The sequence below is a fragment of the Myxocyprinus asiaticus genome, chromosome 29 (genome assembly GCF_019703515.2).
Source record: "Myxocyprinus asiaticus isolate MX2 ecotype Aquarium Trade chromosome 29, UBuf_Myxa_2, whole genome shotgun sequence".
NCBI classification, from domain to species: domain Eukaryota; kingdom Metazoa; phylum Chordata; class Actinopteri; order Cypriniformes; family Catostomidae; genus Myxocyprinus; species Myxocyprinus asiaticus.
This window is the reverse complement of record NC_059372.1, coordinates 22,994,718-23,022,338: the sequence shown is the minus strand read 5'-3', so window position 1 is coordinate 23,022,338 and position 27,621 is coordinate 22,994,718. Positions and strand designations below refer to the sequence as shown.

Sequence of the window (27,621 nt, the reverse complement as noted above, 5' to 3'; positions counted from 1 at the left end):
ATACGACGTAAATAATGGAATCTTGCGTAGCTTCGCTGCCAGGCGCTAGTGACTTATTTATGTTCTGTATATTTCTGGATGTTGTAATCATTTTATAGCTCGGCTTCTTTTCTGTGCCGGAGATTGAATTGTGACAGAATAGGGCCTGCTTTCGGGTCTCCGTTTTTAATTCTGAGGGCATTGGGGGCAAATATATATATATATATATATATATATATATATATATATATATAATTTTTTTTAAGAAAAATGAAGCATCTACCATTATAACTAAATATATGTGATTTATATGTAGCTTTTAAATAAATATATAAAAATTGTCAAAAAAAAAGTTAATTTTGAATGGCCAAATTTCAGCGAGGTTCCAGGACTCGTCAAGCGGGGTCAAGACCTAAAGCCGATGAGAAAGAGCAGGAAGTGAGATAGGAATTGATTGGGTATTTATGTGTAAATTGAGAAAATGGAGTGCTCCTTTGGCATGACCTACTCTCACTCACTGTACTATCTATTCTATACTGTAGCTACAGAGGAACAAAATAACACCAGTTTTTTTATTTTTTTATTTTTTTTTAACTTTTTAATAAAATAGAATGAAAAGTATAGATGGATATATATATATATATATATATATACACTATATTGCCAAAAGTATTCACTCACCCATCCAAATAATTGAATTCAGTTGTTCCAGTCACTTCCATGGACACAGGTGGATAAATGAAGCACCTAGGCATGCAGACTGCTTCTACAAACATTTGTGAAAGAATGGGCCTCTCTCAGGAGCTCAGTGAATTCCAGCGTGGTACTGTGATAGGATGCCACCTGTGCAACAAGTCCAGTCGTGAAATTTCCTCACTACTAAATATTCCACAGTCAACTGTCAGTGGTATTATAACAAATTGGAAGCGATTGGGAATGACAGCAACTCAGCCACGAAGTGGTAGGCCACGTAAAATGACAGAGCGGGGTCAGCGGATGCTGAGGCGCATAGTGCGCAGAGGTCGCCAACTTTCTGCAGAGTCAATCGCTACAGACCTCCAAAGTTCATGTGGCCTTCAGATTAGCTCAAGAACAGTGCGTAGAGAGCTTCATGGAATGGGTTTCCATGGCCGAGCAGCTGCATCCAAGCCATACATCACCAAGTGCAATGCAAAGTGTCGGATGCAGTGGTGTAAAGCACGCCGCCACTGGACTCTAGAGCAGTGGAGATGCATTCTCTGGAGTGACGAATCATGCTTCTCCATCTGGCAATCTGATGGACGAGTCTGGGTTTGGCAGTTGCCAGGAGAACGGTACTTGTCTGACTGCATTGTGCCAACTGTGAAGTTTGGTGGAGGGGGGATTATGGTGTGGGGTTGTTTTTCAGGAGCTGGGCTTGGCCCCTTAGTTCCAGTGAAAGGAACTCTGAATGCTTCAGCATACCAAGAGATTTTGGACAATCCATGCTCCCAACTTTGTGGGAAAAGTTTGGGGATGGCCCCTTCCTGTTCCAACAGGACTGCGCACCAGTGCACAAAGCAAGGTCCATAAAGACATGGATGAGTGAGTTTGGTGTGGAAAAACTTGACTGGCCTGCACAGAGTCCTGACTTCAACCCGATAGAGCATCTTTGGGATGAATTAGAGTGAAGACTGCGAGCCAGGCCTTCTCGTCCAACATCAGTGTCCGACCTCACAAATGCGCTTCTGGAAGAATGGTCAAAAATTCCTATAAACACACTCCTAAACCTTGTGGAAAGCCTTCCCAGAAGAGCTGAAGCTGTTATAGCTGCAAAGGGTGGGACGATGTCATATTAAACCCTATGGATTAAGAATGGGATGTCACTTAAGTTCATATGCGTCTAAAGGCAGATGAGCGAATACTTTTGGCAATATAGTGTATATATATATATTCTGGGAAGGCTTTCCACAAGGTTTGTGTTTATGGGAATTTTTGACCATTCTTCCAGAAGCGCATTTGTGAGGTCAGACACTGATGTTGGACGAGAAGGCCTGGCTCGCAGTCTTCGCTCTAATTCATCCCAAAGGTGCTCTGTCGGGTTGAGGTCAGGACTCTGTGCAGGCCAGTCAAGTTCTTCCACACCAAACTCGCTCATCCATGTCTTTATGGACCTTGCTTTGTGCACTGGTGCGCAGTCATGTTGGAACAGGAAGGGGCCATCCCCAAACTGTTCCCACAAAGTTGGGAGCATGGAATTGTCCAAAATCTCTTGGTATGCTGAAGCATTCAGAGTTCCTTTCACTGGAACTAAGGGGCCAAGCCCAGCTGCTGAAAAACAACCCCACACCATAATCCCCCCTCCACCAAACTTCACAGTTGGCACAATGCAGTCAGACAAGTACCGTTCTCCTGGCAACCGCCAAACCCAGACTCGTCCATCAGATTGCCAGATGGAGAAGCGTGATTCGTCACTCCAGAGAACGCGTCTCCACTGCTCTAGAGTTCAGTGGTGGCGTGCTTTTCACCACTGCATCCGACGCTTTGCATTGCACTTGGTGATGTATGGCTTGGATGCAGCTGCTCGGCCATGGAAACCCATTCCATGAAGCTCTCTACGCACTGTTCTTGAGCTAATCTGAAGGCCACATGAACTTTGGAGGTCTGTAGCGATTGACTCTGCAGAAAGTTGGTGACCTCTGCGCACTATGCGCCTCAGCATCCGCTGACCCCGCTCTGTCATTTTACATGGCCTACCACTTCGTGGCTGAGTTGCTGTCATTCCCAATCGCTTCCACTTTGTTATAATACCACTGACAGTTGACTGTGGAATATTTAGTAGCGAGGAAATTTCATGACTGGACTTGTTGCACAGGTGGCATCCTATCACAGTACCACGCTGGAATTCACTGAGCTCCTGAGAGCGGCCCATTCTTTCACAAATGTTTGTAGAAGCAGTCTGCATGCCTAGGTGCTTCATTTTATACACCTGTGGCCATGGAAGTGATTGGAACACTTGAATTCAATTATTTGGATGGGTGAGCGAATACTTTTGGCAATATAGTGTATATATATATATAGCAACCAATTCCAATACAGAATAGTTTTATATTTAAGTGTCCGATAACCAATTTATAGTTTTATTTCTGTTTTTTGACACGATAACTAAATATTCTTTAGACTACAACAATACAACTAATACAATATGCAATACGAATATTTTGTATAATTTATATTATTTTATAATATTAATATAATTCATAAAATTTTATAAAAATGTATATAATACGATAACAGTAATAATAATATAAATATTAATGCATATTGTGTTTTATATATTAATATTAGTATATATATTAGTATAATGTTATATTGTATATTCTATTATGTTAATAAATATTTGAGTATTATTATCAATAATAATAATAATACATGTTATTAACACAATTTTACTGTTATTAGTAGTATTTTTTCTGCCATTTTTTGCAGTTTTTTAGTGATCTGAAATGTTTAATCCAGCCTGATCTCATGAACATTATGTGACAGTGGCAACATTTTTGCGAAACTAAATTATGTGCTTCATTACATGTTTCACTGCAATTTCCTAGTGAAATGTCCAGTGGGGGGTGCCAAAGGTGAGTGAAATGGTGTTGTAATCAGATGAGGTTTTTAAGGTGAATATTAGATGGAGGTTTAAATGAGTAAAACGTACCACCCTAAACTAAAACTTTAACCTAAACCTAACTGATAGTGTTATAAATGCAAATGAGAGGTAAACAAAACAGACATTCTTATCCTAAATCAATACTTAAACTTAACTGATATTGTGGAAATTGCAAATGCGACAGGAAAAGTACATTTTCTAAAGCAACCAACTCATTTCGTGTCACTTCTATGATGCTTTCATCTCACGTGTCAGCTTATGTGCTTGGCTGGGCTCGAGCCTCGGTCCTCCGAGTCAATAGTCCAACACTATATCAGGTGAGCTTCAGCGGAAGCTAATCACATTGGGATAAGTGTGTAAATGTAGGTGGGTCTGTATTATGAGCATATCATTTTTCAAAAGATGTGTGGGGTGCAGAGTTGAAGAAATAAAAGGGAATTTATTAAATACAAAATAAAGGGAAAAAACTCAACCAAAACTCCCACAAGGGGGGAAATAAACATAAACAACCCCGTAGGGGAAAAAGGTAATCCAGGGCTGGAGCAGAATGCAGCGAGGAAAAGGACTGACCGGACCGGGTTTGGATGAACTGGGACGAATATACAAAAACAGGACCAACCGTCTTGACTGACTGGAATACACACAAGACTGGAAACAAGTTGAACTGGCACTGGACAGCAAACATGAGGAGACTAAAATTGGGAGAGAAATCAACTGGGTTAACAGGGGACAGGTGAGGCAAATGGTGAGACACGTGGCAATACAGAAACAAAACAAAGCCATGTGATCTCACAAGACAACAAAACACCCAAATGGCATGAGCACACATCACCAAGACAATGAGGCAATATATGCCCATGCATTCTCACACTAAACGAAACCTGAGGGTACATTGCAAGGCAAGCGCCACGCAACGCACGCAACAGGCAACAAAAACAAGACGGGACACCTGTGCGAGAATTCAGCCACACACACCTGACACCTTAGACCGAAGTGATCGAACCTCAGCACAACATGAAGACAGCTCGTGACCTGGGCGCACCCGTGTTCACGAGAGACAGACTGCCAAGATGATATAAGCGCGATGCACCCACATCAATAACAGACAGACATGGAGCATGAGTGTCCGGATCCCGACACTGACCAAATCAGACAGGAAGTCAGGACCCAGACATCATACTCCAGACATGAAACAAGACAGACCGAAGAGCGCATGGCAGGGAATACAATCGAAACCGTGCACCCACACAAAGACTGACAATGAAATACAAGACAGACATGGGACGAAATAGCCACATGACAAGATGTGTTATAGTAAAAGTGTATGATATCATGTAACAGTGTAATAGTGTGGAAAAATAAGTGTTTATAAATGTGACAATGAGGAGGGTGGGGCCGGGCCATGAGGACACATGGCCGGCCCTGAATCGGGCTAATCAGCCGGGAGGTGGGAACTGGCTGAACAGTCAACATAAAGGTTTAATGATATAAATGAACTTAAAACAACATAAAACATAAACAATCACCTGGCTGCGTGCGTCTCTCTCTCGTATCTCGAACTGGCACATCTGGCTCCCCTTTATCTTGCTCTCCCGCTGATTAGCTGATTCAGTGCTGGCCGTGCATCATCACGGCCCGGCCACGCCCTCCTCCTCGTCACAATAAAGTCATAATCAGCCGTTGTACTCGTGATTTGTATGATAGTAAATAAAACGCACAGTTGTTGTAGCGCCTTTAAGGTTCTGTTTTCATGAGTGAGCAAAGCACAGTGCTACGCGCTACAGCCGTGCGCAATGTCATATCCAATTTTCATGATAACGTTAATTCTAAGTGCAATTTTCGTGCCAGCGCAAAACACAGCTGGGTATGGGTGGGAGTGTTTGCGCTACACTCGGTGTAGGCACGCAAACTGTGGGTGTATTGTATGCAAATAAAGTGACGCAAAGCGCAGTTTGCTATTTTCCTAAGAATTTGGTCATTGCGCTAAGACGTTTCAATACCACCTCTTAACTCAGTGCAAAGTCCAAATTCAGTTCCTGCATTTGCAGTTTGGAGATTTCACCAGCAGGTGGTAATAAAGTTAATGTCCAAATTCTGAAAGGACAGAACATCAAATTATGTCCCTTCAATCGCTGTTGAAGCTGTTTGTTGAAGCAAAAAATTATGAGATTTGTGGTAAACTTTCTAGAGGTCATGGTTTATTTTTTTTCAATTATTATTATTATTTTTGTTATGTTTATATGATTTATTATTATTTTATATTTACAGTTGTATTTATGATTTAATTTTGACTATTATTTTTCCATCAGTTGTCGCAGAGTGATTCTTAAGTCACTGCAAAAGGGGCCAGTGGAACAAGTTGGAGAGAGTAAAATGTTTGGATTTAAATAGATTTGTTTGACCACTTCATTATTTTTATTAAATTTTCATTTAATTTGAAGTATAATTTGAGTTTAGAAATATTTTTGGTTTTATTTTTTCATGTTTCAATAAATGAATAAAATTTTTCCACAATCAAAATCGACCAGTAGAAGTGAAGTGCACGCCGATGCAATCACTGATAATACTAGTCATGATTTGTGTCAGTAGATGAAAATTATTAATAATAACTACTTAATTTAATGGCGCATACATCCAAATTCTGATGAGAATCACATTTTCCATGCGTATAAAAGGAGCGTGTCGCTGTCATAGTAATATGCCTGACGTTCATCATTTAGTCAAACCCACTTGCGCCTAGACTTAGCACATGCTTGTACGAAAATACCAAAACTTTATGGCCATGTTCATTGACTTATTGCGCTTAAGGCACTCTTAAAATAAGGCCCCTAGTGTTATTTTCACCAGGAAACTGTGGCAAAATGTGGAACGCAGCAAGTAAAAGTCAGTTTGCAAAAATGTACAGTAGTTATAGTTACGTTCATTCTATTAGACTAGGTTGGTTTCATCTTTGTTTATGTCTAAGCATTAAAAGCTGTGCATTTCTTACTATCAGAATGAAAAGCTGTACAAATTTTAGTATATTTAAAGAAAGGAAAATAAGAAAACAAATTTGGTTACTCATTCCATATTTACAGTATTCTTGCAATACAAATGACTGATGAATGTGAATAACCTGTTATACGCTTTCCTCATCTTCTTCCAAACCCTAATGTTTTCTTTCTTCCGTGGTACACAACAGTGATTTTACAATTAAAATTATGGTTAGGTTTAGGGTTTGGGAAAGGGGTTATACTTTATAGTTAGGCTTAGGTTTGGGTTAGGGGTTTAACTCGTGAAAAATCGTAATTACATTGTTCGTTGGCTAATGTATTTTCTCTGTGGGAGTAAAAGTCGTGTGTGTGTTTTTTTTTAAAACTTTTTTTTATTCTATTTTTATGAGCCAACTCGTACATCACCCACATCCCCCAATTTCGTATGACTATTACGACTTGTCATGGAACCGGGTTGGAAGACCTGATATTACAGAACCAGTAACAGATAAGTAGAAAAGTGTGAATATCTCTAAAAAATAGAGGGTCAAGCCAGTCTATCTTTAATGAAATAGAAGAAGCATGAAGGAGAATGTGGAGAGAGCACGAAGGGAGAGGAGATCAGAGAGCCTGCTGAGGAATTTAGATTGGATTGCAGAAACCCTCCTTGTCCTCAGTAGTTACTTCCCTGGAGTTTCAGCAGTAGACATAACATGCCTCAGATTCTGTATCTACTGTGTGTGTGTTTGCGTTCTGGACTAAGTTTAAAATTGCAGTGCAGAGTAGTCGATAACTTTATCAGACAGTAAACACTGAGAGATCAGTATAGGAAGCTTCAGGGATTTATGTTCAACCTGTTATACTGGAGCCTGCTTATTCTATTTGACACCCGTCTCTCTTTCTCTCTTGCTGTCTGTTTCTGTGGTGTTATTACAGTTACGTATAGAGCAAAGCCGATGTTGTGTTTTCCTGCTGGCCATGAGTCAGTGGTGTGCTCTCGTGAGTGTTTCTCCATTACTCATACATAGAGCAGAAGTATCACACGTGTCCCTGGCGGTCTTGCTATAAATTAGATTTTTTGATTCACATCTCTGAGAATGGACATCTCCCATGAGACGCAAGTGTTCTCAATGACACAACAGGCTGTTATTTACAGTGAGTCCATATTGAAAATCTGGGATTCAAAATCTAATTTAAACATGGAAATAAACAGGGTTTTAGGGTTTTGAAAAATTTAAAGCAATCAAACTTTTTGATGTAAAATGAATGAGAAATATTTAACAGTCTGCACCATTTCTAGGTCACTAATCAAATGTAAATTTGTGACATGTTGTGACCATGTTAACTCCTTTGTACAACAGGCCAGATTCCCTTGAAGCACACAAGATGCTCTTTGGAACATTCTCAAATCATGCTGGGGTAACAACATGGTTAATCAGGTTTTGCACGTCATTTCGAATGCACGCTGTCATGAAAGCAAAATGGTAACATACCAAATCCTAAGAGATTCTGGAATGTTAATTTTCATAACTGTATTACATTTTTCAAAATGCAAAGTAGATCCATTTTCACAAGTTGTCTTTTGAGCCCCACTCTATGTAGCAAATCCACTTTAGCTGACAGTGACTTAACCTCGTGTATTTTAAATGGTATTATCATCTTTTATTATAAGTAAATTTAAATTGCGTAAATTAGTTTGTAAAAATACCTTGTATGCAGTATACATATACTGAGTACTGTATCTGAAGCAGCTTCCGTCTGCGTGAGTTATCTCACACCTGTATGTGTGGAAGGGGCCCATTGTAAAACCAACAACGTCTTTCCCCATTGATTCTTGGGCTGTCGTCATGGCAACATGTTTCTAGCGCTCATGGCAGTGGCACCACATGGCTGGAAAATAAGCGTGAAGCTCAAAATGCATAGAATGAGATCACGGCAGAGGTGTGCAGGAAAGACCTGCTCACACTTATACACGACACCTAATGGACACCTGGACACCTAATGCATATTTAATCAGTAAATTGTCCTGAAGGACTGCAAATGATGTCTAAAAGTCTGTATGGAACATTTGTGCTGTAACTAAAAGAATACTTAAAGGGACAGTTCACAGAGAATTTTGTCAACATTTACACACCCTCATATCGTTCCAAATCCATATGACTTACTTTCTTCCGTGGAACATAAAAGGGATTTGTCACTTTCATTCTTCTCCGTGCGAATTGCATCAAAAGCAAAAGAGTGAGAGTTGTACACTTGACGTGAAGTCATGTGGAATGCAAAATGACTGATAAACTAGACATTTGGATGGAAAAATGTGTGTGGTCTTTCTCACTTGAGAATTGCATGTTGTTGAAAGCATGCATTTAGTGTGCAGAGACTCACTCTTTCCCATTCTCTTTCTATTCATTTTATATTCTCAGCAATGGAAAAGATGAAAGTGATGGAATGGATTTGGGGGGAAAAAGACGTTCAACTCTCCCTTCCCCCTTTAGAAAGCGTTAAGTAATTGATGTTTCACATGCAAATGCAGTATACAGACATGAATATGCATTGTGCCGGCACTCAGGACCTGTCACGCTCACACTCTTTATTTAGCTGGCTTATTTAGCACAACTTTGTGCTGGAGTATAGTGTGTTTACCGTAAGGCTGAGTCACTGGCCATTCAGCTACTGACCCTAGATTCAGGTGGCCTACCATTATTACATCTAGATTTAATAACGCTCGACAGGCACTCAGTTTAAATGCTTGACTTCTTGGCATACAGTCCATAGACATTGATACAGGATTATAGGAAATGGAGGGAGTATGACAGGCTGTTTTTAAAACCTAAAAAATTATTCTCGGGCAGTAAACAGAGGTAGGACAGCATCAAGGCACGTCCGAATCTAATGTTTGCATAATACCCTGCCTGTGACATCCCACAATCCTGTACGTACGGGTTTGATGGTTGGTCGAAAAAAATGCGTATGGAGTTATTAAATTATTAAACTAATAAAACTAATACTGATAATTATTTATAAACTGTTAAGTGTTACATTTTAAATTGTTATATTACATCATTTATTTTATTTATTTTTTCAACTTATTTTAATTATTTAAAAAATATTCAAATTCTACCAAGAAAAGGGCATTGTAGTTATTAAATATTTGCTTGATGATGTCTAAAGCTATGTTCTAGATCATTAGATCATTAGGTCTAGATGTCATAGTGCATTAACATACATACCAATAAACTGATAACTACCAAAAATGAACTTATTAAAAAAAATGTGACAATGCAAGAAAACCATGTTTATATGCAGAGTTGGAAGGGTTACTTTTAAAATGTATTCCACTACAGATTACAAAATACATGCTGTAAAATGTAATTTGTATCATATTCCATTTGATTAATCATTGTCAATAATGTGTTCTAAATACTTTGGATTACTTCTTCAGCACAGTAAGCACAGTACAGTAAAAAAAAAAAAAAAGTACACTTATATAAAAAATACATGCTCTGAAAAAGCCTAAATATCTTATGCAGTGTAGCTCCTCAAGTAAATTTATTTTAAGGATTTATTAGATTTTTTTACAGGAAAAAAAAAATTCTTATTAAGAGTAATATTTTTGCAGAGCATCTGTGCACTAAAATCAAAAGTCTTACTAGAGGAAAAAAAAATCTAACGTGGAGGTTCTTGATATAATTAATTATAAAATATAATCGCAACTGGTTAATGGTGAATCTAATGGCTAGAAATACCATTTTATACACTTGACATAATGCTAAATGTTTTCATGGCAAACTTACTTCAAAACCCTACACAGTGTAAACAACAACATCATCTTCCGATTGTTTGTTGATTCTGTTTATAGAATGAGGTAGAAAATCTATTAATTGTAGCTTTCTAGATGATGCAACAGGCTACATTTGTTAGTATTTGTCATATAAGCATCCTTTATTCCTGTAAAAGTACCCACACTGCATAAAACATTGACAAATCATATAGCCTTGTAATCGTTTATTTATTGGGTTTATATTTCATATGTCAGAACGCTTCGAACGCTTTTTGGTTGCTATAGATCCTCAATGGCGTCAGATCCACCTTTTTACTCATAACAGTATGAGAGTGCCCTCTTTCTGCTCATATGAATGTGACACATCATAAGGAAAGTGTTTCACTTTACTCGCTGTTCAGACGCTCTTCAGATCGCTTCATTTAAAAGCATTGTTTTCCAACTTAATAGACTAAATATAAAATTAAACAAATGACAATAAAATGCAAAGTAATCTCTTCAGTAATCAAAATACTTTTTTGAAAGTAACTGTATTCTGATTACCAACAATTTAAATTGTAACTGTAGTTGAATGCAGTTTCTCATATTTTGTATTTTAAATACGTAACGCAGTTACATGTATTCCATTACTCCCCAACCCTGTTTACATGAGATTTGAAATCATCAAGTTATTCTCTGCTTTTGACGTCAAAGCCAGAAGAGGCTTGCACACAACACTTGTGCACATAGGATGAGCTGATGAAAATGCCGGTAAAGATGTTTATGTGCATTAAGAATCGGGGTATTGACAAAAATCTACGTGTGGTGATAATGTTTTGCTTAAACCGTGTATGACCTTACCATTAGTTCTTTCAAATTTCAGTGCATCCCTAGACCTTACTCTAATAAAGTTAAAAAAAAACAAGGCGTTTACATGAGCTTACACATTTTTGGCTTATTAAGCATAATAGGTGTAAAATTGTGCATGTGAATGTGCTCATTGACTGTTTAGGCAACGAGACTACAGCTGCCTTCAGTTTCAGACACAGCCGCGTCACTGCTTGCACTGAAACCCTGCTTCTCATTTTTGGGCGTTAATTTCTAAGATAAGAGTAATAACGCCAGGCTCTTTAATTAGTCTCTAGACATTGTTTGCAGTTGGAGAGCGTGCCTCCAGGAAGTGCTGCCCTTTACAGCCCTAATCCACTGAGATCAGGAGGCTTTCACTGAGTCTGTACGACAATGTCCTCAAGTTGTTGGTTTTGACCTGACTTACTTCAAATCAACGAAGTGCTGGCCCGCATCAGCACCGCTATGAATCTTAAACAGGCGCAGAGGTGACAGGCACTGTGTTACAGACAACACTGGGCAGGTGTGCATGTCGGATTGACAGGAGAGGCCAAATGCAGCTCTCTGCTCACACACACGTTCCACATGTTTGACTCTGTGTAGGTAGCCACTGTCTGATAACAAAGCCCATTGCATATACCTGATGGCTGTCAGTTAGCTTGCAGCGGCTCTGGGTTGCCTTGGAGAACCCAGCCCAAGGGAGTTATGGAAGTGTGCTATTGTGTGTCTGTTTGTGAGACAGGAGAGTGGTAGAATGAGACCGTCTCAGAGGAGTTAACACAGAAGCTTACCTGTCAGTATCAGAAAGAAGTGTATGTGTGTGCTTTTATGAAATGAAATCAGTGATCAGGAACAGCTCGCTAGACAGATCCTGAAGCATACAGAGTGGTCATGCCACCACAGTCTGGACGTGTTCTGGTGGTCTGAGATAAGAAAACAGCGAGAAAGAGAGAGAGACAGGGTGCTTTTTTAAGATCACTGATCAAACACCGGGTCTTCCCAGCAGAGCGCTTGAATTGAGACAGTGCTTTGATTGATTCTGAATGAGAAAATAACTGTAATCCTGTATGTCTCCTAAGACAGGAGCTCCAAAGGTCATGTGTTAACTGAAAGAGATTTTAACTGAGCATTGGCTTGCATGAGTTGTTTTACAAGGGTCTTTTTTTCTGCCCTCATATGACTGCAGTCTTTGGGGCCGTTCTCACCGGCTGTGTCCCGGACAACAGTAAAGGACCACCTACTCACCTGTGTTATTTGTTACACTTAAACAAGGGTGTATTTGTGACTTTTTGTGCTATATCAACATGCAGTAAACAGTGTTTCCCAAAGGATTTTGTGAGACTGTTGTGGGTGGACCTCGTACCCTCTAGGTCCGGGGTCATGCACCCCCATAAGAAAATTTTAAACATTTTAAAGTTAAATGCATCAATCTGGTGCACTTTGAGAGCAAAATTAAGAGGCTAGATCTACGAGAACTTTGTGCTTTTGTAAATATTTTTGTGCTCTATTAGTAATTTAATCATAAACACATTGGTTGTATAGATATGAATGGTGATGACACAGCAAAAAAGTCACACCCACATAGCATGTTAAAGGAGATGGAGTTAAAACAGTAGCATCACTTCAACTTGATTAGTTAACATTACAAATAGCCTAACGTTACATGATGAGCCAACTTGCTTCTCAGATGCTGAAAATAGTTACGTTGTCAGAGCCGCTGGTAATAATGTTTGAGTTAGATAATTAGCTAATGTTAGCTAGCTAGATATAACATTACATACGTTATACATTGTTTTTCGCGACAAGCAGCCAGATATATCAGTTGACATAAGCGAGGAAACTGACAGCTAACGTCGTTAGCCAATGTTGCAAAACAGAGATCTTATATGTTATTATGAGAAGTGTAAAAATATTGGTTCATTGTGAAACTGTGGTGGGCTGCCACAGTCTAGGTAATTAATGGGAAACACTGCAGTAAGTAACACACTGACATTGTGACGTATGTAGTCATGAAATCAGAGACAAGTGGCTACAGGGGATGCATTTGAGATACATGTTTCTACAAGGTGCAAATAGGGACTTAAAGATTTTTCAACTGATTGTTGCTTTGCATGAGCTGTTTACAAGGGTTGTTTTGTTCTGCTGTATTTTATTTATTTAATTATTGTAGTCTTACTGAATGTTGTTTTTGTCATATGTTAATACATTTCTTAAATTTTCTCAGACTTGATCTCTCTGTCTCTCTGCAGGTTGCCGAGGGAAATTGTGTGGATTTGGGGCATTATGTGTGAGAGACCTAACTGACCCCTCTAAAGGAGAGTGTGTGTGTAAGAAGATTGTATGTACAACCGTGGTGGCGCCAGTGTGCGGATCAGATTCCTCCACCTATTCCAATGAGTGTGAGCTGGAGAAGGCCCAATGCAACACACAGAGACGCATCAAGGTGATGCGCAAAGGCCCCTGTGGTAAGTCCAGTTATACACACACAAACTTAAATTTAAGGTCTGTTCCTTATCTTTCCTAAACCTTGACCCAGGGCTATTCAGCTCTGGTTCTGGAGGGCCACCATCCCGCAGAATTTAGTTCCAATCTGAATAAAGCACTGCCTGTAATTTTCAAGTAATCCTTAAGACCTTGATTAGCTGAGTCAGGTTTGATTGATTAGGGTTGGAAACTGCAGAACAGTTGCCCTCCTGGACTGGAGCTGAATGTTCCAGGTTCAAAACAACTGCAATCAAGTTCAATCGACAAATTTTTTTTGGCATAATGTTGATTACCACAAAAAATATTTCGAACTCGTCCTTTGTTTATTAACCCTCCTATTGTCTTAGGGTCATTTTTGACTCGGGACAGGTAAAGAATACATTATAAAATGCCCACAGTTTTTGGTACTGGAACCAAACATTGTGACTTTGTCAAGACCATCAAAACATACAAAATAAAAACGAAAATGTATTTTTGTATGTAATTGATTAATTTAAATAAAAATGTAAAACAAATTGTTCCTTCCATTGTCTTAACGATTCAATTTTGACCCTTATGGTAAGAACCAGTTGTGACCTTTGACCTCCAGATTTTCTGGATGTAATGCAGCTTTAAATAGTTTTATATACATCTATGAATCAAATTTGACCTAAAAATATTTACATTTTCTCAAATATAGCCCTTAGCCCCATTCTGTTTTCTATAAACGATATATCGTTTATAAACGATAAGATACACATTATTTCTAAAGTATAGCCGCAAGATCTAAACATTATACCATAATTTTTTATCAACATTATGCTACAAATGCTGTCGATTAAGCTTAACTTCTCTTGAACCTGGAACATTCCTTTAAATAAGACACAATTTGGCCCATTTATGAAAGTTTTTACTATTGAAAATCCTGCTCACAAGTTGGATTTACTACTTGTGGTTTACTACACAGTTTTAATATATTTGTGAGGATGTTTTCAGAGATAATAAGAACTCACACAAATAAACTCCCCTCCATTTGCTCACACATTTTTTTATGCATGCCTAAAATATTTACCCTGCGTTTTTATTTCCATATTCAAGAATCTTGGAGCTGATAGATCGTCAGAGATTTGGAGGCGAGGCTGCCAGTCGAGAATGTTTTCTACACTGTTCATCTTTTATATTTCAATCTATTTCATTCCATGCATGATAAGTAATATGTGAAATGAGGCTTGTTATTAAGTGGGCACCGTGGCCGTGGGCCTGGTTAGCGTTACGCGAGCTGGTGGAACACGCTGTACAAAGCCTTCAAAGAGCTCTAATTAGCCACCTCACATGCTGTCAAACAGGTAATGATCAGTCCTGAGGAATGAGAAGCTCCGGCCTAAAAGTGAACTCTAGTCTCCATTCACAAACGCATTGAAAATCACTATCCTGGTGTGTTAATGCAGTCCAAGTTCTGGTCGGCACTAATCCACACTGGTTGCACGGCAGGGTTTTAATGGGCAGTAGCCTCCCCGCTATTGCGCTAATGAAATTGACAGTGTGGCTATCGGGGGTCTTATCTCTCTCACTCAACTGGAATCAGCGGGCACAGATAACGGATGGATAGTGTTTCTCCTGGGAAGAGGGGCTGAGATGGGAGCTGAACTGTAAGGGCTGATGGAGAGGAGATAGGTTTGACTCTGGATCGAACAGGGCAGGGCTTTCTAACCAGGGGGTTCGTAATGGAACTGCTGGGGTTAATGAGATTGTGATAGAAAGTCCTGAGCCGAATTAAATGTGTTAACTTTTCTAACTTAAATATATATTGAATGCTACAAAATGTGTGACAATAACCGCAGTTTCTCTAATTTGACATTAAAACTACTGCATTCTGTACTGTCTGATTTCAATTATGCAGGTCCACGTCCACATTAATACATTTTCGGTTGAAAAATCGGTTTTGGTTTTCCATTTCCTAACATCACCGTTTTCCAAACTAAGTGGTACTGGAGAGCATTTTCGAAAATGTCTTCTGAAAATTCTGTTTCAGTGTGGATGAGAGATGAAATAAAGTTAAATTAATGCATTTTCAACCGAAAACATAATCGTGCAGATGTGGCCTCAGAAGTGCACATAAGTCAAGTCAAGTCATTTTTATTTGTATAGTGCCTTTCACAACACACATCATTTCAAAGCAGCTTTACAGAAGATACACATACACATAGAATAAATCCGGGCTCACAGTTACCAGTAAATGATGAAGAAAGTCCTTATTGGCAAATTTAAGTTTAAATTCAATTCAATTTGAGAAATATAATATGTGTTTTTTGTTTAAATGAAATGTCTAAAGAGCACTATTAAATCTAACTTTGTCTGGTGTTTTTAAATACAGTCAATTCATAAATTCTTAGACATATTATTTTGTTTTCTGTCCTTAAAAAAGAATATATACAGTGCTGTTCAAAATTCTGAGTCCACATTGAAGAGTTATGATATGATAAAGTTATAAAATATTTAAGAATCTGCAATATTTCTAGGTCACTCAGCATATTTATGACCTTGCTACCCATGAAGCTCACAAGATGCTCTTTGGAATGTAAATCCATTTAAATGCATGTGTAATTATGTGTGTGTGTGTACTATATATATATATATATACAGTATATGTGTGTGTTAATTTATGAATATAACTTAAAAATCTCATAGGGTACTTGTGAGTGCTGAATAATTTAGGTCATGGGGGTTCAAAAAAAATTTAGGGACCCCAGGAATGGTGGGATGAAAAGAGCTGTTGGCTCTGGCCGGGTTCTGCTTCACTGGCATGGGGTAAGAGGAGAGACAGAAAGAGAGAAGGAGACCAGTGTACTATTCAAAAGATGAGCAGGGGAGCATGGGGGCTCTGATAATATTGAACTCCGGTGGGTAAACAGTGTTTGTGTATTTGTGTGACTCCAGCTGTTTGTATGACTCAGTCAATCAGAGAGAGAAGTAAAGTATGTGTGGAGCTTATTTCAGGCTGGCAGTGTAGTGGAACTCAGAACTGGATTGGCAGCAGTGCAGTGGAACATTAGGCCAGGGCGATTGATCAATGGCAGAATTGATCATATGTGTGCAGAGCACGTCTGAAATTACTGTGATTGCCGGGAGCACTCTCTTTACTCACTCTCTCTTTTGGGGTTTTTATACATTTACTTCTCTTCATCTGCAGCCTGACTTGGCTGATGAAATCTACTTATGAATACCCACAGCACGGAGTAGATATAAATCTGTTAGGGAAGGGTCACAATGGTGGTGGACTAGTTGTCTATTAATGGTGTCGACTAGTTAATATAGATTTTTTTCTTTATATACATATCCATATATACTCTATATATTACAAACTCAATTTCACCAGCCACATCTCAAAAACAGCCTGATCATTAGGGCTGCAACTAACGATTATTATGATAATCGACTAATCTAACGATTATTAGAACGATTATTCGACTATTCGGGCGATTATTGCAACGATTAATCATTAGCTCTAAACCGACTATTCAGCTTGTGCCTGACTTAAAAGGTTGTATTAAACGTGCTTGCTAACAATAAAGAGGACAAAATCATTTTTTAAAAATACCTCTAAATGACATTCACTGAATTAAAGGGAAAAATACTTTTTATTATGTTTAATTCAGTAAAAATTTCACTACAAAAAAAATCCTATTGTTATCAAGTGTATTTGTCTTTTTTTCCATTTAAAACTGTCTAAAAATCCTTAAAACAAGATATATTTACTTGAGAAGTAACATATAAGATAGTTAGACTTGCTTTAAGAGAATTTATCTTAAATATAAGTGTAATTTGTATATAAGTGTATTTTTTCACTTGGTTATACTTCTGCGAGTGCATTAAAGACAAAATACACTTATATTCAAGATCTGTTCTCTAAAAGCAAGTCTAAACATCTTATATGCTGCTTCTCAGGTGAATGCATCTTTTTTTAAAGGATTTTTAGATATTTTATTCAACAAATATCTATTATATTCAACATTCTCAGATAAAAAAAAAAAAAATTCTTCTGCAGTATAGCTGCTAAAGTAAATGTATGTTGTTTTAAAGGAGTTTTACATATTTATATTGGAAAACAAGCCAAAACATAACAAATAAAAAATGTATTTTTTTTGCAGTGGGTAATGGGGTGAAGACTACCCTCTCTCACCTTTTTGTTCGCTTCAATCCTTTAACTCACAAAGATGCTCGACACGCAAGTTTTGCTTAAGCTGAGCGTCAGCTCCGGCTCTGCTTATTCCAAAACAAGAGTGCTTCTGTATTTACTTATTTTGTATTTTTGCATTATAATTCCCTCATACTTTGCGATCTACATCACCTGAAGCTGTTTGGAAAGTTTAGAGTGCGTCTGGACTGTGAGATGTGTTGTCTTCCTCTCCTCAGTCAGGCGCGAGCTGCAGTGCTGCACTTGTGTGCAATCATTAGAGTTTCATGTGATCTTATGTTACGTTAAGATCAAACGACTATTCAACAACAAAAAAATGTGTCAACAATTTTTTATTGTCGACGTTGTCGATAACGTCGACTAATCATTTCAGCCCTACTGATCATGTAGATTTGCATTCTACAAAATCAGAAAGATAAGACCCTTCCTCTCTGATCATGCCACACAACTCCTTATTCAATCTCCTGTCATATCTAGACTGGATTACTGTAATGCTCTTTTAGCTGGCCTTCCTGCATGCACAGTTAGGCCTCTGCAAATGATCCAGAATGCAGCAGCAAGTCTGGTCTTCAACGAACACAAAAGAGCGCATGTTACACCCCTCCTTGTATTTTTACACTGGCTGCAAGTTACTGCATGTATCATATTCAAGGCTTAGATGATGGCATACAGAACAGTCACTGGGGTCTGCTCCAGCTTTCTTAAAATCATTTCTGCAGAGCTACATTTCCACCAGAATGCTGAGGTCTGCAAATGAGCGGCGCCTTATGATACCAACACAAAGAGGCACCAAATCACTTTCCCGGTCTTTCGGCTTCACTGTGCCTCGATGTTTTAATGACCTTCCCAACTCCATCCATGAAGCAGACTCCATCTCTGTCTTCAAAAAACGGCTAAACACACAACTTTTTGTTTACATGACAATACACATAAAAAAAATAAATAAAAAAAACAACAACTCTAAACTCTAAACTCTGTCTTGGCTAGTACTTTGTTAAATATAATTGAAACTTGTAATACTTCATCCTTGGGAGCCACAAACACCTCTGATCTTTGAGAAAAAGCCAATGGGAATTGGCAAGTGGAATTTGCATGCCACTCCCCCGGACATACGTGTATAAAAGGAGCTGGCTCGCAACCACTCATTCAAGTTTTGTACTGAGGAGCCGAGACAGTGTCCTGGCCATTTCAGCAGGTAGTTCAGAGTTGTGGCAGCAGGGACACAATGTCTCGTTCCCTCCATCAGGGAACAGAGGTTACGAAAGTAACCAGGACATTCCCTATCTGTCACTCACTCGAAGTTGTGTCGATGTAGTGACACTAGGGGTCCCTATACAAAACGCCACAACTAGCTGAATTGTGTTACGCGGACTGGCAATGCGAGACGGCCAAACCATTGCGTGCCTCGTAGCCAGCGCACCTGGCCATCACGTTACCTCCCCCAACGCTCCTACGAGCATCATACGGTCCCCTGCACCTCAACAAGTCGACTGCCCAAAATGGGGACAGGCCGCCCCAGCTGTGGCCTCTTCTCTACTTTTTTCTCCCCAAAAAAGAATGGAAATCGTTCAGCTGGGGGCCATAAAGTCCACATCGTGGGGTGTCCATTCCCAAGGGGAAGACACTGCAGAGATCACATCCTGCCTGAAGGGGAGGCAATTGTGTGGAAATATGTCACATGGTCTTACCGAGTCTTGTCGGCAGTGTCACATGTGGAGGAGTCCCCATGGTGGGTCCTACCCAGAGGGGACGGAGCTCTACAAACACGGCAACCTGTGGCAGAGGGAAACTCTGCCCAAGGAAGACGTGGGTTTACCAACAGGGAAACCATCTCTCGGAAGATACATCACACAGGGTTACAAACAGGCAACCAGTGCATGTGGAGCACCTACCCCAGTACAAGGCCTAATAGCACACATACTGGGCCGGCATCGAGTTTCTCCATGAACTCGCTTGCCACAGGTCTAAGGAGGAAGGACATCCAAGGTCCACGACCTCGTGAACACGGCTGGGGGGTAACAAGCGCACGTCTCCCCCTCCAGGAGGGGAACGGTGCTATACGCAAGCGGTACACCCGGCCAGTTGTCCCGCTAACTTACCTGTTCGTACCTGACAACACATGGGTCCCAGGAGGCCGCCCCACTCCTGGCACGTCCTGGGCGCGGTATGCCAAAGCGATGGTGTCAACGACCCAGTGGGCGATCCTCTGTTTGGAGGCAGCGCTCCCATTCCACTGTCCTCCAAAGCAGACAAAGAGCTGCTCAGAGCCTCTAAAGCTCTGCGTGCAATCCAAGTAGATGCGCAAAGCATGCACCGGACATAGTAACGAAAAGGCTGCCTCCTCCTGGGGCAGCTTCGCTTGCAGGTTCACCACCTGATCCCTAAATGGGGTCGTGGGAACCTTGGGCATATAGCTCGGTCGGGGCATCAGGACCACTTGAGAGTATTCAGGACCGAACTCCAGGCACGTGTCGCTGACAGAGAACGCCTGCAGGACCCCTACCCTCTTGATGGACGTGAGCTTAGTCAGGAGCTCAATTGACTCCAGGGCTCAAACGGGGCTCCCCGCAGGACCACGGAGAGATCCCATGAGGGAATGAGGCGCGGTCTGGGAGGATTCAACCTCCTCGCGCCTCTAAGGAACCTGATTATCAGGTCGGGCTTCCCTAAATATTTACCATCATCTGCATTTTGGTGCGCCGCCATAGCAGCCATGTACACCTTCAAGGTGGGGGGGACAGCCGCCACACCAGCCTCTCCTGCAGGAAGGAAAGCACCGACCCGAATGCGCATCTCTGGGGGTCTTTGCGTCAGGAAGAACACCACTTAGCGAACAGACGCCACTGCAAGGCATGCAGGTGCCTCGTAGAGGGAGCCCTAGCCTGAGTGATCGTGTCTACTACCATGGGTGGTAGGCCACTTAGGTCTTCTGCATCCCATCCAAGGGACAGACATGAACATTCCAGAGGTCTGGTCACAGGTGCCAGATGGTGCCCCGTCCCTGAGAGAGGAGAACCCTCCGCAGAGGAATTCGCCAGGGAGGGGCTGTCTTGAGGAGTGTGAGGTCCAAGACCCAAGTCTTGGTGGGCCAGTAGGCTGGGGAGAATGCATACTAGTGCGGCCCATGGGGCCAGCTATGTGCCAGCGCATCTGTGCAGTGGGAGGATTCCAGGGAAGCGAACAGGCTTACCTGCGCTTGACCAAATCGACTCCAAACCAGCTGGACCACCTGGGGGTGGAGTCTCCACTCTCCCCTGAGCGTGACCTGTCATGACAGTGCGTCTGCCGGGCTGTCGAGGTCGCACGGGATGCGAGTGGCTCGCAACGACTTGAGTCGCTGCTGACTACAAATGAGGCGGCGGCGGGCGACATGCGACTTGGCGGCTACTGTACGCTACCATCGCCATGTTGTCCATCCGGACCAATGTGTGCTTGCCCTGGATCAACGGCCAAAACCTCCACAGGGTGAGCAACACTGCCAGCAACTCGAGGCAGTTGAAATGCCAATGCAGTCGCGGCCCTGTCCAGGAGCCCGTGGCTGCATGCCCATTGCACACGGCGCCCCAGCCACGCTCGGAGGTGTCTGTCGTAACCACGATGCTCCTGGGGTACTTGCACTAAGGGGACTCCTGCCTGCAGGATTGCAAGGCCCGTCCAAGGGCTGAACAGGTAGCAGCAGATCGGTGTGATGACCACGCGATGTGTGCCGCGGCACCATGCCCATCTCTCGACTCGAGTCTGATGCCAGTGCTGAAGTGGTCTCATATGCATCGACCCGAGCGGCGTGACTGCCGTTGAGGATGCCATATGCCCCAGTAGCCTCTGAAAATGCTTCAGTGGGACTGCCATGCTCCACCTGAACAACTTCAGGCAGTTCAGCACTGACTGCATGCGCTCACTCATGAGGCACGCAATCATAGAGACTGAGCCTAACTCCAACCCGAGAAAAGAGATGCTCTGTACTGGGGAGAGCTGCTCTTTCCCCAGTTGATCTGAAGCCCCAACCGGCTGAAGTGCCTGAGCGCCAGGTCCCTGTGCACACACAACAAGTCTCGAGAGTGAATTAGAGCCAGCCAGTCGTCGAGACAGTTGAGGATGCAGACGCCTCTGCGACTTCCATGAAGACGCAAGGCGACAGGGACCGACTGAAGGGGAGGCCCTCAAAGGCGAACTGATAAAAGGGCCTGTGCCGAGGAGAAACCGAGACGTTGAAGTACCCGTCCTTCAGGTATACCGCCGCGAATCAGTCCTGCTTCTGGAGCTCACTAAAATGCGTTTCCGCGTCAGCATCTTGGACGGGAGTCTGTGCAAGGCCCAGTTCAGAACTCGCAGGTCCGGGATTGGCCGCAACCCACCACCTTTCCTTAGTACGATGAAGTAGGGGCTGTAGAAACCCTTCTTCATCTTGCCTGGATGGACAGGCTCTACTGCGTCCTTCCGCAGAAGGGACGTGATCTCCACAGGCAGGGCAGCGGTGTTCTTGCCCTGTATTTGAGGTAAAACGGATGCCGCTGAACCTGGGCGGATGCCTGGCAAACTGAATTGCATAGCCGAGTCGGACGGTCCCAGTCAGCCATCGCGACGAGTTGGGGAGCGCAAGCCACGCCCCCAAGCTCCGGGTGAGGGGGACCAAGGAGACAATCACGTCGGACCTACCAGCGGGTGGGGCCTCACGGCGGGGCGGAGCCGCCACGTTGAGGGGGCTCGGACCCCGAACTCGTGGCCGTGCTGACTGGGGACTTCGAAGCACTTACCTGGCTCCGGGTACCTACCATAAGACCGGTCAGTGATGGGATAGGAGGGAACTGTCTGGGCGAGTGTGTTGTGCCACAGCTGGGAAAGGGAAAATATACTATTTTATTGCAAGAATATATACTCTTTTAGACTGTCGAAGCACCCAGGGGCGTTCTCTGCACTCCACCGGTGCACAAGGGGGAGAAGCCGCTGTAATGCGCCATAAACTCCAACAGTATTTTAGAGGTGAATGGAACGGCAGAGGATTCAGCTCGCTGAACACAACCTCTCGGCTCCGAAGAAAAAATATGAATGAGTGGTTGCGAGCCAGTTCCTTTTATACCCGTATGTCCGGGGGAGTGGCATGCAAATTCCACTCGCCAATTCCCACTGGCCTTTTGATTTGGGGCTCCCAAGGGCGACCCCTAGTGTCACTACATCGACACAACATCGAGTGAGTGACAGATAGGGAACGGAGCATTTTGAAAACGTTCTCCATTACCGCAAACTTAGGAAAAAATGACATTAGTGAATTAAAATGGTTATTGTAGATGTGGCCTTCAGCTAGCTGTTTTAAAATGCAAGACCATGTCTTATGTTAATGCCGCCTAAGAAACAAGACTGATCGCGATCAGTTGATTAAATTGATTAGTTGACTAGTTGTTCTAGTAGTTTTGCACATCTTTAAGATCTGTTCATGAAATACACATACACTCAACAAGGGTTAATGCTTTATGTATGCTATTGAGGCTGAAACCGTCAGATTCTGTTGCTAAAATAAGGTTATTGTGCTCTACAGATGAGTGGGGCTGCTAAAGCCTAAACCTGAGGGTATCATGGGAAGCTGCTTAATGCAAGAATCAATCTGTTTGTCCCGTTATTGACGGCTGAAACTGTGTTCCTTCACTGGGAAGTATGCCTCATTTCTCTCGGATACCTGCTGTAACTCCAGGTGTTGATACAGTCGGACACGTATGCGCCTTCTCACCCTCCTCATCAAGCAGTTCTCACATCTTGAGGCATTACATCTGTGTTTTTTACAGTGCTGTTTTAATGTCAAAGCTGACATTCATCCAAGCACATTCCAGTTGCTGCAGCCATGAGAGACATATGAGTTATGATCTCTCTGAAAATACATTTCAGTCAATATTAAAGCAACTCTCAGAGTTTACCCCGAGGCTAAGTAGCACAGGCATATACTGCTTGAACACATCATAATAGCGATCCATCTCTGAAGATAAGGGAAGAATGTTTTCAAAGAGATGCTTGATTAATAATGGTTAGATCTAGATACAGGTGAGCATTAATGAAAGGCTGCATTAGTATGAGTAGTAATTTCTGTAGCACTTTTGGCACCAAATGAAATTAATTCGATTTTCACATTTTCATCCAATGCTGGGTGGTTGCCATGGCATTGATATTCGGTTACTAGGGTGTCCTGGGTGGTGTTTAGTACATTACTATGTGGTTGCTAGGGTGTTTTGGGTGCTTGCTAGGAGATTGGTTACTGTCGAAATATATTATTTATTGCTAGCCGAAATTTCTACAGTAAGTCCAGTGTCTTAGAAAAGTAATAGCACCTCAATAAGTCACACAATTGGAGTTATCATTCATGTCAACAAGTTACATTTGTTTAAATTTCAAACTCTAAATTTTAGCAAAAGTAATAGTGATGCTTGCCTTTGCACGCATCATTAACAATTGTTTCCTAATAGGTTTACCTATCACTCTTACCTCCCCCCGTTTTTCATTGTTTGAGTAAACCAGTAGTCCTGCCCCAAACTCACCATTGCTTGAGACAGAAGCTGAAATTTTGCATCACACAAACAAACAGAGCAATGTTTTGAAAGCACCACAGTGTTTTCAAATGCCTTATGGCTATACTTTCCCGCATGGCATTCCATCTCGTGCACGGTTGAGCGCTTAGCCTTTCATTTGTAATTTGCTTTGGATAAAAGTGTCTGCTTAATGACTAAATGTAAATGTATGCATTTGACACATGCACAGAAAGACTGCTTTGTGGTACTATTTTAACACCGGTCACATGTGCTAACAATCCGCACCAGCACGGACTCTCTGCGTGTCTAGGAATACTACGCTGCACACAGATATACTGTGTGAAATACTGTGGAAAACCGAAGTTTACTTTGGCCTTTACTTATAGTTGTGTATGCACATTAAACTGGGACAAGAGAAAGTATTTTAACATTAAAAAAATCATGCATATCAAGTGTTTGTTACAGGTATAGGCAAAAGTGAATGCACACCCCATGTTCCATATTATAGATGTGGGGTGAAAGCTAACTTTCTGTTTGGCTGATTGTTCCCCATGACATCTCGTTATTCAGGCACAGTCAGGGTCACGGTGACATCTCCACGGCCACTGTGCTCCACAGCCACCGTCAATGGCACATATCCAGCCCTGCCTCTTGCAAATGAGTTTTTCACTCACTTCATTCCACCTCAACATTGGCGTCCGTGCTTGTGCGTGGAGACTTTGCCACAACACATTCACCTGTCTCTGTGACAGGAGACTCAATTCACACTCATCAGTGCCTCCTCGGCTTGCTCACTCCATCTGCAGAAAGAGCCCTATGGTTCTTTGCTCTCAGACTAAATTTAGCTTGGGTTAAGTCTTCTATGATGTCTGGACCTGTCCACCAGTACACACTGATTATAGCATGATGAGTGGATCCACACTCTCCTTCAGTAATGCAGTTCTTGAAATGCATTCTAGAAACAAATACGCTGTGATCTCACACCATCCATCATAGTGATGATCCTTTTTCTCCAAACCTCGTCCAGCTGTTTTTTCATGCTGTAATCTTTTAAAGAAAGGGATTGTTCACCCAAAAATGAAAATTATGTCATCATTTACTCAGCCTCATGTTGTTTCATATCTGTATAACATTCTTTCTTCCTTGGAGCACGTAAGGAGATGTTAGACAGCCTCAGTCACCATTCACTTGTAAGGAAAAAAGATGCAATAAAATGTAATGGTTACTGAGAATGTCAGTGCCTAAAATTCTTCCAGACATCTCCTTTGGTATTGAGTGGAAGAAAGTCAAATGGGTTTGAAACATCATGAGGGTGAGTAAATAGGTTATGGTTAGGGGGTAAAAATGTTAAATGCGTATATCTGGAAGGTTGGATTAATTTTGTCAACTTTTCAGAGTACACTAGCATATTAATGGCTTTAAATCTTATAGACATGGACTGAAATCTACTAAAGTCCCATTCTGATTTCATGGGGTCTTGAAGTTGATACTTGAACCCGGCTTGTATACGAGATGCTGTGACCTGACCCGATCCAATTGGAAATCTCAAAAGCCAACCCAAACCAGAACTCACTTGCTCCCTTTTAATTTCTTTTCCAAGTGAGTAGACCCAGACGCACGGATTCTCACAGCTCTGACTCGAAGATGAAGGATTATGTGTGCACACTTGATTAATTACGTTGATAATAAACTATAAAATATGTATGATGATAATTTATTTTTATAATTAAGTGCAAACCCAATGCAAACTCTGAAGTTAAACATGAAAAATTGACTGGAACCAGAGAGAAACAGACAGTTTCTCAGGTCCCATCGAGCTCAGGTCAAGTAGCAGACCCCTATCTGGCATATCACATGCCTCTTATCCTATAGTAATGCTTCCATAAAAGTATACTACATAACCATACACAAAAACATTCAAACGTCAATTTGAATATGATCAGTGTCATCATGATTCATTCCTCTGCTCATCCACTGGAAAGTGAGGATACAATATACAAATCTTTTTCTCTTGTTCTCTCTCTCTCTCTCTCTCTCTCTGCCTCATCCTGCTCACTTCTGAAAGGGCGTATGCAGTGTTGAAGCGAGATAAGGCAGATTACATTTGGACAGGCGCATTAAAAAGGAACATTTTCCACACTCTCACCATTAATACCAGATGGGAGATGCTTTTTACAACTTATTCATGTATTCATGCATTTGACTGGCCTGAAAAGTGCATGTTTTATTGTTTTATTTATTTATTTATTTATTTTTACCCCTGCTGCAGTCTAATGTAGTATTGATAGTGTAGCAAAATGTATTCTAATTAACTAAGGGATAGTGTGCAGTCAGCTGGTTGTGAAATAAACCCTAACAGGACCAGGACCCTGATGTGAAGCAGATGGGTTTATTTTGTGATAATGACCAGCTGACTGTACATTATCATGCATACTAAACTTCTACTTACCAAATAAATAAATAAAATAACATATAAATAAATGGAAATGTTGTAGGAAATTCTGTGTAGGAAATCAGTTGCCTGGGACAACAGTCACTTGTACAGTTTAACACTCATTATAATAACATTTGACTGCAGATTGACCAATCAGAATCAAGAATTCATGAAAGCCGTATAATAAAAAATGTTTCCCTTTGTTTACCACGCCTACCGTGTACCTCCATTGGCTACAGTTTGCTTCAGAACACATTCAGTGTTTTTTGAAGTAAATCATAATGCATCTTAAAGGAAACAATCATTGCTGATTGTGTATGATTATACTGTACCATTGAAAACAGCTTTTAAATGCGCTCTGCGGCTTAAATACTTGTGCTTGCTGTGCCACATAATGATTATTGACTGCTTCATTCAGCTTTCTGTTTGTGTGGTACACAGTCACACATGCTGTCACACACCAACAGCACAACCACTGCCCTTTTCTTCTTTCTCTGTACTGTAGCTGTTATTTCACCTCTTTTTTTTAACCTCCTTTTTTTTCTATTTTCCTCACAACACTTGCTCCTCCAAAAACCTAATGCCTCTAAACTAGATTTTTTTTCATTTTAATCCATACATTTACCTAGAGGAAAAAGTTATTGCCCAGAGGTTGCTCTTTCACAGTTCAGGAGACTTAATTGTGTTCTAAGTTATGTTTCAGTTAAGTATCAACTTTCTTAGATGTTCTAGTCTTAGATCTTTCTCCTAAAATTCATTATGAGAGATAAAAAATAGACATGAATGAGACAGTTGTTGAAATACACTAAGAGTTTACTGCTATTAAAATGAATGTGGA

At 41.2% G+C, this 27,621-nt stretch overlaps 1 protein-coding gene across 4 annotated transcripts in view; it reads left to right on the top strand.

Moving 5' to 3' along the window:
- The window catches only part of agrn (agrin), a 361,141-nt gene that overhangs the window by 186,983 nt on the left and 146,537 nt on the right, over positions 1-27,621 (top strand). For all 4 annotated transcript variants that reach the window (XM_051661300.1, XM_051661303.1, XM_051661302.1 and 1 more), the window contains one exon: positions 13,429-13,644. In XM_051661300.1, the coding sequence (XP_051517260.1) occupies positions 13,429-13,644 (216 nt within the window). The remainder of the gene's footprint in view (positions 1-13,428; positions 13,645-27,621) is intronic.